The sequence below is a fragment of the Pecten maximus genome, chromosome 1, assembly GCF_902652985.1.
Source record: "Pecten maximus chromosome 1, xPecMax1.1, whole genome shotgun sequence".
Classification (NCBI taxonomy): domain Eukaryota; kingdom Metazoa; phylum Mollusca; class Bivalvia; order Pectinida; family Pectinidae; genus Pecten; species Pecten maximus.
The window spans coordinates 4475597-4493654 of record NC_047015.1 but is presented as its reverse complement, the minus strand read 5'-3'; the positions used below and the strand labels follow the sequence as shown (position 1 = coordinate 4493654).

At 38.3% G+C, this 18058-nt stretch overlaps 1 protein-coding gene across 1 annotated transcript in view; it reads right to left on the bottom strand.

Moving 5' to 3' along the window:
* Positions 1-6375: 6375 nt before the first annotated feature.
* Positions 6376-18058, bottom strand: part of LOC117322864 (proto-oncogene tyrosine-protein kinase receptor Ret-like) — a gene marked incomplete in the record, with an annotated part of 112314 nt that continues 100631 nt past the window's right edge. The window contains 10 exon segments of the mRNA XM_033877802.1: positions 6376-10855; positions 11486-11564; positions 11834-11933; positions 12981-13077; positions 13958-13998; positions 14919-14989; positions 15427-15549; positions 16188-16417; positions 17339-17446; positions 17690-17843. Of these exon segments, the coding sequence (XP_033733693.1) occupies positions 10506-10855; positions 11486-11564; positions 11834-11933; positions 12981-13077; positions 13958-13998; positions 14919-14989; positions 15427-15549; positions 16188-16417; positions 17339-17446; positions 17690-17843 (1353 nt within the window).

Genomic DNA, 18058 nt, shown 5'->3' with positions numbered 1-18058 from the left:
TAATTCAAGTGGGTGTGAAGTATGTATTCCGACTAGGGGTGCACGCTCATTCCTTGAAGATTTTGCTCTGATGCAACGTGGGCACTTATCAATCCACTCCTCTACATCTCTTGTCATGTGAGGCCAGTAGAATCTGTCTCGAAGTAGAGATAATACTCTATCCCGACCAGGGTGTCCAATGTCGTTATGAAGTCCCTTCAAGGCTTTCTGGATATATGCTGAGGGTAAAACCAACTGGTAATGGTATACTCCATCTCTATTGACCTCCTTAAAGAGAACTCCACGACATAGTGTCAAGTTGTCGGCAATCTTGAAATCAGGGAATGCTCTCTGGTCATTGGAAAATCCCGACGATTCGGCTGCCTATACTTTGATACCAACTGCATCCATGGTCGTAGGAAATTATCCTGACGCTGAGCTCTTCTCCAATCCTGAGAAGTCATATTCTCTAATTCAGTTACACCGGGGTCCCTCAGAACATCAACAACTTGTGCAGGTGAACATAGACTTTCCACATAAGTCTGTGGTGTGGTGATGGACTGATACTGCATGTATGGAATCCATGGTAATTGGTAATCTTGATAGTGCGTCTGCGTCCTTATTGGCTTTTCCTGATCGATACAGTATGTCAAAATCATATGCAGCTAACGCAGAAACCCATCTATGTCCGGTGGCATCTAACTTAGCGGACGTCAAAATGTATGTCAATGGATTATTATCTGTGAAAACTGTAAACCGCTGTCCATACAAGTAATCATTAAATTTCTCAGTAACTGCCCATTTAAGTGCCAGAAACTCCAACTTGTGGGCAGGGTAATTCCGCTCCGCTTTGGAGAGTCCTCTGCTGGCAAAACTGATTACTCGTAGACTGTCACCCTGGTGTTGATACAGAACAGCTCCTAAACCTTGTCCACATGCGTCTGTGTGAAGCTCAAAAGGTTTGTTGGGTTGTACATAACCAAGTACTGGTGGTGTAGACAAACACTTCTTGAGTCTTTCAAATGCTTGTCTCTCAGCTTCATTCCACTTCCAATTTGGGTCAGGCTTTCTTTCTTCGTCTTCTTTCGACTTTTCTTGGCACAGGCAGGTAAGAGGTCATTCAATGGCTTGGCAATTTTGTCAAAATCTTGGATACATTTCCTGTAGTAGCCAGCAAAGCCTAAAAAGGAACGAACCTCCTCTGGAGTAGTGGGCTCTGGCCAGTTAAGAACCTTCTCAATCTTACTGGGATCAGGTGATATTCCCTCCTCAGAAATCAAATGTCCAAGATAAACTACTTTCCTTTGGAAAAACTTTTCTTCGGAGACAACTTCAAGCCACATTCTCTTAATCTCTGAAGTACCTTTTCCAATCGACGAAGATGTTCCTCAAAAGAATCTGAAAAGATTACGAGATCATCCAGATATATAAGACAAATGCTAAGGTGCAGGTCGCCGAGGCATTCCTCCATTAGCCTTTGGTATGTCGCCGGATCATTTGCTAATCCAAATGGCATTCTTGTATACTCATAAAAGCCTAGAGGCCCAACTGTAAAAGCAGTGCGCTCCTTATGAGTTTCTTCAATCTCTATCTGATGATAGCCAGATTTCATATCCAAAACACTAAAGTATTTGGCTCCAGACAAACATTCTAAGATTTCCTCAATCCTGGGAAGAGCATAGGAGTCTTTTATAGTACTCTTGTTAATTTCCCTGAAATCTATACACATTCGCAATTCACCCTTCTTCTTCCTGGCTAGAACAACAGGCGAGGACCAAGGACTATGTGATGAGCGAATAATTCCTATGTCTAGAAGAGTATGGAGATGATTCTTTACTTCTTAATACATTGATGGTGGTACTCTCCTGTGTCCCTGCTTTATTGGGGTAGAATCATACATGTCTATTCTATGTCTGACTGCACTGGAAAATCCAATATCTTTGTCATTCTTGGAAAATATATCCTGAAATGACATGATGAGTTGTCTCCCCTTGTCAACTTCTGCAGATGAGAGAGAGTCTGTACCCAAGTCAATCTTCTCCATCAGCTTCTCTATCTCTTCTATCTCATCTCTTTGGTCATCCTTATCCAGAATGGTCACTGGTGTTATCTCACAAAGCAAAGCTCTGGGTTCAACAGTCACACATCTGCTGGTAATGTTGGCAAGTTCAATGTCAACACTTCGATTCCCTTTATAATGATAAGAGATCAGTCCAGGTGTCAGGTCAAGATCCTCTGATGTAACACAGTTTTCTGCTGGCTGAATCATGGCACAGGTAGGATGATAAGGTAATTCCTTATCCACATAAGCTTTCACTTTCACTTGAGTATTAGGCTTTACACTAATCACTTTATCTTCCGCACATCGCAGAACACCAAGTTGAAAATTTCTACGATTCAACTCCTTTTCCCTAAGTGAAAGACACCTAAAAGCCAAAAACCAAGGAGTAAACAAATCATCGTTCTGTAAAAACCTGGCTCCATTCTTCTTGCGGCACTTATCCATAAGCACAGTCAAAACATTTGTGCCTAACAAAACTGGCACTTTCAAATGGTAGTCACTGTCAGGTACAACAAGCAATATACAGTCCTGTACATAAGTTCCTGATAACCCTAGCATCTCAACACTAACCTCAATATATCCATGATAAGGTAGTGGTTTACCATCTGCACATTCAACATTTAAAATACATTCCAGTGGTTGCACGGGTAAATGTGATAGATGTGTACGATAAAAGGTTTCTCCAATTTATTTCATACAGTCATAAATTACTGCACTCTTTCTATTACATATATATGAACGTGTACTATAATTATATGAATACACATACATTGATATAAATATAGCTATATAATAATCCACACAGTTTATATTATGGATGTACAATCACTACAGCGATATGCTGTTCATACTATTAAATTCATACATGTACATGATTAACATAAACCATTTACTTTTACATCGTATTGGAAAAATTTACTTATACATATAATACCTACCCTAACAATGGGTCAAGGGTCAAATAACTATCATCTGGAATATCCAGGACAATGATGAATCTAAATACTGGAAATAAAATAAACCGCTAATAAGACAATGTTAAACTTGGACCCGTAGGACAACAAAACTATTATCTTGTAAAAAGATTAACGGAACGTATTCATGAACTTAATTAACATCTAGCTGTTACCGAATATAAGGACTATAATCTTTTACTTATATAAAAGATTATTACATGCTATGTCATATTGTAAAATACATAAATGGTAACTGCAATGATTTACAATTATTCTTAGTCTTAACTGTACATAGTTTAGCATTGTAACATACCTAAAATCTGTCTTGACGGCGACTACATATTTGATCCGTCCGTAGACAATGGCTACCTTTTTAATTCCCGCCAAGTACAAACAAAAGTGACCACAAAAGACAACACATGGGCACATATAATGATGACGTCACATAGGTATTAGTGGACAATACATACATGTATATACGTTTACGGGCGATAATGAGTTGCTCACTGTAACCGACGCGACGGCCAATTCCGCGCAACGCGGTATAACAATGCGGTAAAAAATGACAATGAAAATGACCCTATTACATTTTATTTTAAGAAACAGAAAACAGACCGCGACCGAAGCACTCGCTACCCGCTGACATGTGCGATCATTGAGGAGTTTACAGTTTTCCGAAGTTAAATGTGCACCCGTGGAATACGCTGTTTGTCATCAACCCAGAGTTTAAACAGCTGGAAGTGTTAGATATGGATGTTTGACTCTGTGATGCCGTTGTTAGGTCAACATCCATAAAAACTGAAGGTGTGTCAATGCTCCCGAATTGAACGACATGTTTTGACGGTTGATCGCACACAGTTACAGGAGGGCAAAGGGCCGGCGGCTCGGAACGACAGCTATCCACTCGTGGACCACTGGTACAGGTAACCGATGATAAAGTTTTTGAGAGTGCCTGTCTTAGTTGGGATGTGCACGATCTGTTATAAGATCTAATGGCAGCTTCAGTTTTGTGTCCACTCATGAACATGATATGTCGCGCTTCGAAACCGTGATTGTTCAATGCTTCAATGGCCGTAGCTCTCAAACAGTGAGCGGCGTATTTTGTTGACAACTGTGCAGCTGTACAAATATCCGACATGAAGTTACTGTAAGTGCGAGACGCGAGAGGTTTGTCTGTGAACCATTTATCGCTGGGTTTTGCATTTTTCACGTATTGGTTAAACAACATAGTAGCCTGTGTGTCAGTTTTTTCGATGAAAAGTTTCAACATTTCCACCGGACAGTTTGGACCTGTTGCATACATTCTTTTTTCCGGAGCATCGGAGTAGGATGTACCACCTTGGTAGTTTTTTTGTTGTGTCTCATGGTTGAGTAACGCATACTCGCCGTGTTCGTCAGAACGAAAGTTAAATGAGTTTATTCGGAGCTGTTTGTGAAATTCCAACCCCCTAGTGACGAAATGGATGGCTATGTAATACCATACACATTGGCGTAACACAACCGCCGAGCTTGGAGCAGTTGACAGGTAAGTTGAAATTTTACTTAGATCCATTTCATTTATTATTTGTTTATGTTCGGTTGGACGTGAGGAGTCGTCACGCATTCTTTGTTTTAACAGACCGGTCATTATTCTGTTTGATGGTTTGAACTCTTTGTCTTTCACTAGATCTATGTCCCTTCCTAAGTCGGTCAGTCTACGGTTGATTGCCCCCCCCCCCCCCCCCCCCCCCCCCTAATATTGATCAATGTATTTTTGTGGTAAACTTCAGCTTGTTGAGATGGAACGTTCTCTGTACGTTTCTCAACATTTTTTGGTCTGGCCTCGCAATAGAATCTTGACAGCATCTCGTTCAATTCCCCTGCTGTGATTGTTGACATGTCAAGTTCTCTGCCATTTGATTCCACACTCCATGCTGAAACGAAATAATTCATTTGTGTAACGGATAAATCAGCTGTTAATCACTTAAGTATAAAATCTGTGATTACTGTTGATTTACCAATGTTCAATTTCTCAGAGAAATTCGCAGCTTATACAAATGATATTTACGACACGAACGGTTTCTATGCCTGTCTAACTTTGTGTTTCTAGTTTCCTTGAAATATTTCGGATGCCATTTTCATTCGCATACCTTGAAAAATGTTCATTCCCAAGATTGTGTTTTGTTGTGTGAATTTTCAGCGATGTCATTTCTTTCCATCTCTGTTGTTGTTTTGAAACGTTTTTTGTTTACACATTTTCAATAGGAAGTAATACATTGTGACAATTGTCTTTATGATCATGATCATTGGCACTTGCACTGGTAGGAGGCATTACAGTAGACAGATCACTTGTCAACATTTCAGCAGAAATTGCAATGTCCTCAATGAGTTGATCTCGGGTGGCTTGCTCTAGTTCGTCCATCATTTTTCTTATTCCTTCTTCGCCATTATCTGAAGCCAAGAAGTCTACATCTCTGAACACGTCGTCAGTCTCAGATATGGAGTTGTTAAACATTTCTTGAGGTTCCACATTAGCACTGAACAAGTCGTTTTCTAAATTGAAGCTGCCGTACATATTGACGTTGTGAAGCCTACTCAGTAACGTCGTCTGGTTGACGTTGACGTTGCAGACGACAAAAATTGGAAGCAGTGCATATTGGGTGAAAATATTTTTATTTAATAAAAATGTATTGATTTAGATATATATGTATAAATTTAGATGTATTTAAAAAAAAATAGATTTCAAATTAAAAAATAACCCCTTGTAACTTAAATTGTAAATGTAAACAAAGCCATGTGCTTGGCGAAAGTAGTTCCTGTACCCTGTCATATTTTCATACGCAAGTTCAAAGGTCAATGTTTCCATGCAAGAATGGTAAACATATCGGTCTGGTATTGTTATATAGTGACAAAACTTTGCAAGTGTAAATATATTCATTTGTATGTCGCTAGAATACGCAAGAAATATCACCAGGAATTGAAGGCAAGTTGTAACAAACTACATTGCCTTTTTTCGTGAGGATTTTATTAAATAAGGTTATTATTTGTTTATTTGAAAAGAATCTAATGATTATGATCCGTGACTGATGTACTGGCGTCGATGTCAAAACTAGATATGTCTGGTCGGACAACACGACCGCAATTTTCTATCGGAGTTAAAATATGTTACTAGGGGTCATAAAGTAGATGTTTGCTAGGCCTCATATATATAGAATAGGAATAACCAGATTAAGACATTTCATCTGATACAAATGTAACTGACTATAAAATCCAATTTTAAATTTCTTATTATATGACCTCAGACCCTGATGTTTCTCAGGGCCTTTGGCCCTTTGATTGTACATTAGTTCTACGTAAAAGTTGACCGTTGAGTTAGGATTGAATCAACAGAACAACGTGTTTTGCTATGTGTACCTGTTTTATTATCACATATAAATAAACCAACAAAACACAATAAAATGGCTTCATTTATATACACACACAATACATTGAACACGCATAACATACAATTCCCTTGAGTATCAATTCTTCAACAGAACAAAACAATACAAATTGTGGCTTCAGGTATTCTTCGCATTATATATTAACAAGCGGCCCATTGGCCTTAACGGTCATCTGACTATACAGAGCCTTGTACTATTGTAGTATACATACTTAGTAGCAAGTATACTGGTGTTGTTGGCCATGGCGGCCATCTGAGATTTTGGACCAAACACTAGGTCAGGACCATCTCCGGATCATCGTAGCCAAGTCTGAATTGAATCGCACTGGTGGGACTTGAGACAAGTTTAAAATAGATGTTGTTCAGGAAAACCATGATTTCGCATACATGTTGCAAAATGGCCACTATGACTTCCGTGTCAAAGGCCGAAAAATAACAACGCTTACTCGGCTCCTCTTCTTTAACTTTCCTACCAATGTTCAGCTCAATGGTACCGATGAACTGAAGCAGAATTTCTAAAATGTGTTTTTCAAGATGGATTTTAGACCGACTCAAGGGAAAAAAACCCCTTTATTATAGGACCATCTAAGAATTATTTTTGGTAAGTTAGAATCGAACCAGACTGGTTGAACATAAGAAGTTTGAAATAGATGCTATTCAAGAAAACCATCATTGCGCAATCAAGTTACAAAATGGCCACCGTTCCCGAAATATAGCAACAATTTGTTGGCTCTCCTTCCTTAACAACTCTAACAATTTCCAGCTGGATGGCACTAGTGGAACTGGGGAAGAACTTTAAAATGTGTCTTCAAGACGGCGACCATCTTGGATTTTTGACCGACCCGAAAAATAACAACACTTTGTCCGAACCATCTCAGGATCATTTCAGGTAAGATAGGGCTGAATTCACCTGGTGGAACTTCACAAGAAGTTTGAAATATGCAAAATTTAAGTACGATTGACGTCGCACGACAACGGACGAATCACGATGACCATGGCTCATCCTGAGGCTTCGGTTCAGATGACCTAAAACGAAGAGGTTACAAAGTCATTCACGAAAGACAGACGGAGAAGGTTAACAAGATATAGCTGGGGAATGTAGAAAGTATGAGATGTTAACGAGAGATAGGACAGGAATGTTGTAGGTATGACATGGTTACGAAGGATACATGAGGAATGTGGTAGATATTATGTGGTTACGAGGGAAACATGAGGAATGTGGTAGATATTATGTGGTTACGAGGGAAACATGAGGAATGTGGTAGGTATGATGTGGTTACGAGGGAAACATGAGGAATGTGGTAGATATTATGTGGTTACGAGGGAAACATGAGGAATGTGGTAGATATTATGTGGTTACGAGGGAAACATGAGGAATGTGGTAGGTATGATGTGGTTACGAGGGATACGTGGGGAATGTGGTAGATATTATGTGGTTACGAGGGATACGTGGGGAATGTGGTAGATATTATGTGGTTACGAGGGAAACATGAGGAATGTGGTAGGTATGATGTGGTTACGAGGGATACATGAGGAATGTGGTAGGTATGATGTGGTTACGAGGGAAACATGAGGAATGTGGTAGGTATGATGTGGTTACGAGGGATACATGAGGAATGTGGTAGGTATGATGTGGTTACGAGGGATACATGAGGAATGTGGTAGGTATGACGTGGTTACGAGGGATACATGAGGAATGTGGTAGGTATGATGTGGTTACGAGGGATACATGAGGAATGTGGTAGGTTTGATGTGGTTACGAGGGATACATGAGGAATGTGGTAGGTATGATGTGGTTACGAGGGATACATGAGGAATGTGGTAGGTATGATGTGGTTACGAGGGATACATGAGGAATGTGGTAGGTATGACGTGGTTACGAGGGATACGTGGGGAATGTGGTAGGTATGATGTGGTTACGAGGGATACGTGGGGAATGTGGTAGGTATGATGTGGTTATGAGGGATACATGAGGAATGTGGTAGGTATGATGTGGTTATGAGGGATACGTGGGGAATGTGGTAGGTATGATGTGGTTACGAGGGATACATGAGGAATGTGGTAGGTATGATGTGGTTACGAGGGATACATGAGGAATGTGGTAGGTATGACGTGGTTACGAGGGATACGTGGGGAATGTGGTAGGTATGATGTGGTTACGAGGGATACGTGGGGAATGTGGTAGGTATGATGTGGTTATGAGGGATACATGAGGAATGTGGTAGGTATGATGTGGTTATGAGGGATACGTGGGGAATGTGGTAGGTATGATGTGGTTAAGAGGGAAACATGAGGAATGTGGTAGGTATGATGTGGTTACGAGGGATACATGAGGAATGTGGTAGGTATGATGTGGTTACGAGGGAAACATGAGGAATGTGGTAGGTATGATGTGGTTACGAGGGAAACATGAGGAATGTGGTAGGTATGATGTGGTTACGAGGGATACATGAGGAATGTGGTAGGTATGATGTGGTTACGAGGGAAACATGAGGAATGTGGTAGGTATGATGTGGTTACGAGGGATACATGAGGAATGTGGTAGGTATGATGTGGTCACGAGGGATACATGAGGAATGTGGTAGGTATGACGTGGTTACGAGGGATACATGAGGAATGTGGTAGGTATGATGTGGTTACGAGGGATACATGAGGAATGTGGTAGGTATGATGTGGTTACGAGGGATACATGAGGAATGTGGTAGGTATGATGTGGTTACGAGGGATACATGAGGAATGTGGTAGGTATGACGTGGTTACGAGGGATACGTGGGGAATGTGGTAGGTATGATGTGGTTATGAGGGATACGTGGGGAATGTGGTAGGTATGATGTGGTTAAGAGGGATACGTGGGGAATGTGGTAGGTATGATGTGGTTATGAGGGATACGTGGGGAATGTGGTAGATATTACGTGGTTACGAGGGATACATGAGGAATGTGGTAGGTATGACGTGGTTACGAGGGATACATGAGGAATGTGGTAGGTATGACGTGGTAACGAGAGATATGTAAGGAATGTGGTAGGTATGATGTGGTAACGAGGAATACGTGGGGAATGTTGTAGGTATGATGTGGTAACGAGAGATAGGACAGGAATGTGGTATGTATGGATGTGGTTACGAGGAGTACGTGGGGAATGTGGTAGGTATGACGTGGTTAGGAGGAATACGTGGGGAATGTGGTAGGTATGATGTGGTTACGAGAGATAGGACAGGAATGTGGTAGGTATGATGTGGTTAGGAGGAATTCGTGGGGAATATGGTAGGTATGATGTGGTTACGAGAGATACGTGAGGAATGTGGTAGGTATGATGTGGTTACGAGGAATACGAGTGGAATGTGGTAGGTATGACGTGGTTAGGAGGAATTCGTGGGGAATGTGGTAGGTATGATGTGGTAACGAGAGATAGGACAGGAATGTGGTAGGTATGAGATTGATATAAATATTACATTATTTTAGTAATAATCTGCTTCAAATAACTTTTCTCTATAAAGAAACGCTTATACGTTAATATTCTTGTCCCGAGTTGATCATGTCGTAATTACTACACTTAGTATGGAATGCATTCTTTATTGTGATTACACACGATATATACACTGAACCTATATTGTTAATGTTCTGATGATCGAATGACACGGAGTTCAGTGGATATTGCCCGAACCATCGCTAAATATCGTGAACAAACGCGTATTACATATACTGCGTCATCAATACAGTCACAATCAATTTGCTGTGGACGAAATTGGCTTGATCATCATGCCTCTAAGTATAAATTAATCGCTAATTAAACACTTTAAACACCTAATTAGTGAAATATCTTGTGTCAATGCTGTATAGTAACATGTTTAAGTAGCAAATGAAATGCATCACAGAAATAATGAAAGACCGGCATGTTTGCTCGGTACGGTATCTCCTCCTTTGAAACTGTGTCACACGGTGAGATTTGGCTAGATCTGTGTAAATATAACTGATCTACATTTCCTTCCTATATATAGTGGTCCTGTTATACATGATAGGCGAAATACATAATCTGTGTATGAAATGCTCTGATCCAAGTCTTTATGTACAGAGGACATTACAATCAGCCTAGCATCTTTGTACAGATAACACGTCTGTTTCTCTACTGTCCGGATCCTCGTCCGTGTCGGAGGACGGCGAGAATACTGCAGTCCCGGAGTCCAATAACAGCGCGAGCTTCTCTCCTCCGGAGGATTTTAAATCTAGGCACTTCCTGGAAGGTAACCGTGTGGAATCTTCATTTGAATGAAGGACGACTCTTCTATTGTCCGTGTTTTGTGTTGTAATACTATCTGACGGGTCGACCGCCGGCTTGCTTGTGGATGGAGTTAAATAAGGTTCGGAGTTACCGGAAATGACGCTTATACTGCCGTACAAGTCCGCTTGTCTCGGCTGATTCTGTTTAGGAAATACCTTTCCTGAAATATCAACACAACCGCTATAACTGTTGAAATTCAACATCTTACGTATACAGGAAGCATGTTTATAATTGATATATATTATAATGTGTAAAGAATCCTGAAATAATGCTCAACAACGGGACAAACTGAAACCCAAGTGTCATGAAATTCACAATTTTGAAAAAGCACATTAAGAACCTTCCATCTATGAAGAGTGTTTGTGCCACCATATCTGAGAGTAAAGAAGACGATTTTTGAAGTTTTAGTCAATTTGACCCTTTTTGACCACGCCCATCAGGCTCCTGGGGGATATAATTCACAATTTTGGGTAACCTTTCACCATAGAATCTTTCAGACATATTTCATAAATATGGTTCAGCGGTTTTGGAGAAGAAGTCGGACGACGGACAAAAGGCGATTAGAATAGATCACTTGAGACTTCGTCTCAGGTGACCTAAAAATTATATCTCAATAATATTAAGACCCCTTTCAAAATGGCTATTTTTAATAACAACATCTTTTATTTTATCCATATTATCTTTACATTGGAAACTGAATTCCGGTACCTTGCCATCTTAAAGCTCAAACCACACTTTCGGTCAATATCTCACGCTGACACTATAGTAGCGTGTAAAATGATGGTCATACCTAAAGCGTTTCCGAAGCACTTGTCATACACGTCAGGGACAGTGTCATCCACAGTGCCTCCCGTCAAATCTAGATATTCCTGGAAGTATAATATTGTAGGTGTAATACTGTCACACTAGAATCTGGGATTGATACATCTCACTGTTAAAGGGAGAATATCATTCACCCTGCTCTACTTAGTCAGTGTAATCTCAAAGTCAGTGTAATCTCATAACTCAACATTTCGTGTTAACATATCTTTGAAATATTTATAAATATATATATAGTAGTTGTCATGAAGGTAGGTTTAAAATTTGACGGAAGAGTGGAGACGATATTCAAAAATCAATACACGTTATGTTGACGTACAGTTCTCTGTTGGAGTAGGCGGTCAAAGATATTGGTCAGCTGAATAAATGGCGGTCTCTCTGAAGGGTCCGTCTTCCAACATTTTTGCATAACGGCATATCTGTAAACAGGTAATTATTCTATATATAATATAACATAACGGCATATCTGTAAACAGGTAATTATTCTATAAATAATATAACATAACGGCATATCTGTAAACAGGTAATTATTCTATATGTAATATAACATAACGGCATATCTGTAAACAGGTAATTATTCTATATATAATATAACATAACGGCATATCTGTAACAGGTAATTATTCTATATATAATATAACATACCATAACGGCATATCTGTAAACAGGTAATTATTCTATAAATAACATACCATAACGGCATATCTGTAAACAGGTAATTATTCTATAAATAACATACCATAACGGCATATCTGTAAACAGGTAATTATTCTATATATATATATAACATAACGGCATTTGTCTTGTTGTTGAAAGTAAGGCAGTAATTCAAGGTGGGACATTATAGTTGTATACCTATTGTAGAAGTTAAAGTAAGTCAGTTATACACGGTGGGACATTATACAATTGTAGTTTTATATCTATTGTGGAAGATAAGTAAGTCATTTATACACGGTGGAACATTATACAATTGTAACTTTATACCTATTGTAGAAGTTAAAGTAAGTTAGTTATACACGGTGGAACATTATAGAATTGTAGCTTTAAACCTATTGTTGAAGATAAAGAAGGACAGTAATACACCGTGGGACATTACATCATTTTACACCGTAATCCAATGTTTGCTGATGATACTCTGTCAAAATTTGTTTACGCTAACCAATCACATCAATCCAAAGTGCCCAAAATCGCTTGTTTTCCTCACGAACAAATAATTACATAGTTTGCAATTTTTCGGAGTTAATAAATTGAATTTGAATTTGGTATATAACCTTTGATGGGTTGTTCCTGATGATGAGTCCTATTTATATGGTAAGCTAGGAATGTCCGGCGTTATTTTTTGTTTCGATAAATGTAAGCCATTTCAAAAACCTAAAAGTTCAAAATTAATGAAATCATTTAAAACACACAAAAATAAAAATAAAAGTTGTGAATTGTAAAACTAACTAACTTAAACATCAACTTACAACTCGTCCGTACAAGACTCTGGTCTGTCCATTCTGTAACCGGCAATCAGCAGATTATAGAGACGTTCTGGTGGAATTCCCGGATAGGGCGGGGCACCTAGGTCATAAAATTAACCAGGTAATACATGTATCAAGAATCAATACAAAAATTAACCCAGGTGCATGCAGGATGTGACATGCCTTGTATGTGTGTATTTCTAAAAAGTAATGGGTGCCTTTAACTACGTATTTGTATTTAATCTGATCAAGTAAACTCATATTTTAAGATTCTATAATTAATTGATTACAAAATCATTAAGGACCTTGCTGATGAGAGTATCATTTAGGAAAACCATTTTTGATTAAAGAATCATAAAGGACATATATTGTTCATTAAAGAATGATTAAGGACAACCGTTGCTGACTAAACAATCATTAAAAACAACCATTGTTGATTATAATATCATTTAGGACAACCATTGTTCATTATAAAATGATTAAGAACAACTATTACCGATTACCGAATAATTAAGGACAACCATTGTCGATTATAAAATGATTAAAGACAATCATTGTCATAAATAATAAAGGACAACGATTGCTGATTACAGAATCATTCAAAACAAATATTGTTGATTACAGAATCATTAAGGACATCCATTATTGATTATAAAATGATTAAAGACAATCATTGCCATAAATAATAAAGGACAACGATTGCTGATTGCAGAATCATGAAGGACAACCGATTTTGATTACAGAATCATGAAGGACAATTATTATTGATTATATAATCATTAAGGACAACAATTGCGCTGATTACAGAATCATTCAAAACAAATATTGTTGATTACAGAATCATTAAGGACATCCATTGTTGATTACAGAATCATTAAGGTCAACCATTACTGATTATATAATCATTAGACGACCATTGCTGATTATTGAACTATTTACGGTCGTCCAGCCTAAGTAAACAATGAATGGTTGTTACTTACCTAAGGTGACAATCTCCCACAGCACAATTCCAAACGACCACCTACAGAAATAGATGTGTTAGATACCAGTCTTTTGTTAGGAGAACCTTACAGAAATAGATGTGTTAGATACCAGTCTTTTGTTAGCAGAACCCTACAGGGGTAGGTGTGTTGATACCAGTCTTTTGTTAGGGAATCCCAACAACACGCTCAATTAATAATTATTATTGAAATATATTTACATTCTGTATGCTTGAAAGTATTGGCGGAAATTGTGTTCATTTTTCATAACATCATTAGCCTCATACAGTGTGTAGTAATGTCGGGGACCGCGTTACCAAGGGTAGTACTCTACGCCGTAGAGTTTTTTTGTTTCTCTCTAAATAAACACGATCAATGTAATATTTACATAAATGGAACTACATTTCGCTTGTGTTGTTATGACGGTTGCTAAGACCGTGCCAAGAACTCTCTCACACTTTCCCCCGAAAACTACTGTTTTCTCTCCGACGTCACTCCTAGGTAAAACATGAAAAACTGCTATTTATTATTGGATGCTTTAACAGATCAAATGACAAAAAGCATAGTGTAAAGATAAGGAATGAAAATTATTTCTTCAAAACTCAGGAGGTCATAACAATATTGGCTTTCTGGACATATTAACCGTTAATCACTAACGCGATTCATGGAATATATCCAGAAGCCAATGCTTTTATGACCTCATGAATGTTAAAAAATAAATTCCGTTCCTTAAATAAGCCAAGCTGACATTGATTATCACAACCATTAGCAACGAATTTCTGTATTTATACTGGTTTATCACACCAATAGGTATGTATTGTTTGCTGGATATTCTATGTATGATAATAATGGTTATTCCTATTATATATTTGCTGCGGACAATTCCTGGTGTCTTTTATACGTAGGGTAGACGTAGTAATGGTTTCATGGGAAAAGAGATGTCAAACCCAGGGATACTTACACGTCACTCTGTGTGGTATAAATTTGTGCATACAGCGATTCCGGGGCTAACCATTTTACCGGTATTCGTCCCTGCAAATATTAGGCATAATCAAATACATGAGAATTTAGCGTTTCCGGTTAACTGCATGATAATCTGGGTTATTTGATCAATAATTGTTATATTTTTCATAAGCCATTTAATATATTTGATGTTTAGTAAATAAACATAATAGATGAGTTTTATAATTTTGACAAAAAGGCGTATTTTACAATGATCTTTGAAATATAACTTTTGAACGGATCTCGGTGACACAGAAACAACAATAACGTCCCATTTATGCCAAGATGTTGACTGGGACATTTCCAGAAATGTTGACAGAGCGAAAGCACCAATTACAAGCGTCTGGTGTCGCATGAAGGGGACAGAGTGTCATCAACGATCAAATACTGGTTGTGATATACTAATTCTCTTCACATACTTACTTACCGACCTATTAAAATCTGAAATAATGTGTATGGTGTGTTACCTTGCTTTGTTTGAGATATGTGTCTGCCTCGTACACATCTCTTGTCAATCCGAAGTCAGATATTTTCAAAACTTTGCCGGCAGCAACTAACACATTCCTTGCAGCTAAGTCTCTGTGAACCAGCTAAAACACACAAACACACACACAAACACATTAATTCATTAAATGTAGAGCTTGATATATTATCACCAAAGACTCTGAGATTAAAAGTCTGGGTATAAGCCCATCGACCTTAAATGGAAATATTAGAGTTCTGGTTCTGTGTTTTAGATAATTTAGAGAATATAGCTGATACGAAACCGGGACATCAGAACTCTAGACGGACGCTCTAAACATTTTAGCTACCTGGTCACCGGCGCTCAGTCAAGTCCAGTTCCGCTACATCGTTACTAATAAAATTGTGACAAAAAGATGATTGATATTGTTTTAACTCAAGTCTGCATATGTAATATAGCATAACTATGCCGCTTTTATTTCTAATATAACATTACTATGCAGTCTGTATATGTAATATAGCATTAATATGTAGTCTGTATATGTAATATAACAATGCTATGCCGCCTGTAAATGTAGCATAACATAACCATGCAGTCTGTCTATGTAATATAGGATTAATATACAGTCAATGTTATATAGCATTGCTATGCAGTCTGTGTAATAAACCATTAGCATGCAGTCTACGTGTTACATGACGATATGTTGGTGATACACAAGATTGACAACGGAATAAAAGGTGGTTATTTAGGAGACGCTATACCTACCTTGATCTCGCTGAGATATTTCATTCCTTTCGCTATCTGCCAGGCGAAGGATAAGAGATCCCCTATAGAGAGTAACTCGGGCTCCATATACTCGCCATTCTCACAGTGCTGGGTGAACTCTTTGTGACGGTAGCGGTGGTTGACATATCCATTTTCCTCTAACCGTGATCGTCTCAGGAACGATAGCAATGAGCCGTACTCACAATACTCCACTATGACGTAGAACGGGCCTGGGATCATTCCAAACAGTTAAAAGAAACACCACCGACGTTAACATAAGGTAATAATACGCTAAAAGTTTCACTACTAGATAGTGATCGTAAGGGATAACCAAGATAATTATAGAACAACTTTCACCAACAAGAGGGCCAAGGGCATCAACAGTCAACTGATTTTCATAAACGTTTGCGATTACGCTTAAAAAAAGAATATGGTAAACATAATAAATGATAAAAAAACATACATAACCACAAATGTTAGATAATACAAAAACCTCACATAACCTCAAATGCAAGATAATTCAAAAATCCCGAAGACTTCCTTATTCGTGAAGAATGTGACATATCTCGATCAGAAGGAATACTTTGAAATTTTCAGTCAATTGGACCTTTTATGGCCCCGCCCCTCAACCTATTGAGATGAGTCTGAGCATATATATGTACATATATGTAAACTGTATCCTGTCCTGATAATTTCATCACAGTTTGAATAACTTTGATCTGAATGTTAACAAAACATCAATTTCCTGTATAAACTACAGTAAACTTTATCGCCTTCCCAGTGAAGCCCCGGGATTATTAAATTTCCCACTTTTGATAAAGCACCAGAAGACCTTCCTATTTCTGATGAGTACTACATTATGTCACATCTGGGTCTGAAGAAGAAGATTGTTGAAATTTCAGCCAATTTGAACCTTTCTGACTCGCCTCCATACCTCCGGGGATGGGTCCGGGTCGAAAATATATTAATATCCTCAATCTGACATCCCTTCCAATTGAATATAAACCAAGTATAGTCAAAAACATTATTTTAAAGTTTAAGCTATAGTAAACTCTAATCCCCTACCAAGAGGAAAATCGAAGCCCAAGGGTAATCGAATTCATAATAGCAACTTCCTATAAAATGTAACTAGTTATCCAGAGGAAACTCACCGTCTCTTGTACACGCCCCGAGGAGGCGTATCACGTTAGGATGGTTTACGTCCTTTAGGAGGTTGAATTCCGATAGCAAGTCCGACAGTTCCGAGGAGGATGCGCAATCTTTAATTAAAGCAAGACATAAATAAATAGTTGTCTATTTTGTATTACTAGCTCTCTCTACCATATCATATGGATCGACATATCAGAGTTGTCACCTTTGAGCACTGGTCTGTTTACCTCTAAATAAAAAGGTATCATTATGGAGAATGTGGTCATTTTACAAACAATATACAATATAAGATAAATATAGGTTAATATCATTTGTTATCACAATCCAAACATCATGGCTTACTTGTAACTTACGTTTGAGCATTTTAACGGCTACGTCTTTATAGCCATCCTTTCCGTCCAGGTTGTACGACTTAGCCTTCACCACGCGGCCGAACTCGCCTTCCCCAAGGGTCTTATCGAGGATCAGCTTGTCCCGTTCAAACTCCCACTTCATGTCTTCTGGTGTCTGTAAAATACGAGCGTATGTAGACATCTAACGAGGTGTTAACTCTGTTTGATATACACAGTGCAAATTTTAGCGCTTATGTGACATTATAAACAGTGTAGCAACTTAATTTTACAATCTAATTTTGGGGAAAAATAAATTCATGACTATGACCCGAGTTATGTTCTCTTTGAAAAGTTCACCAGAAACAAGACGTCCAATAATTAACTATTTAA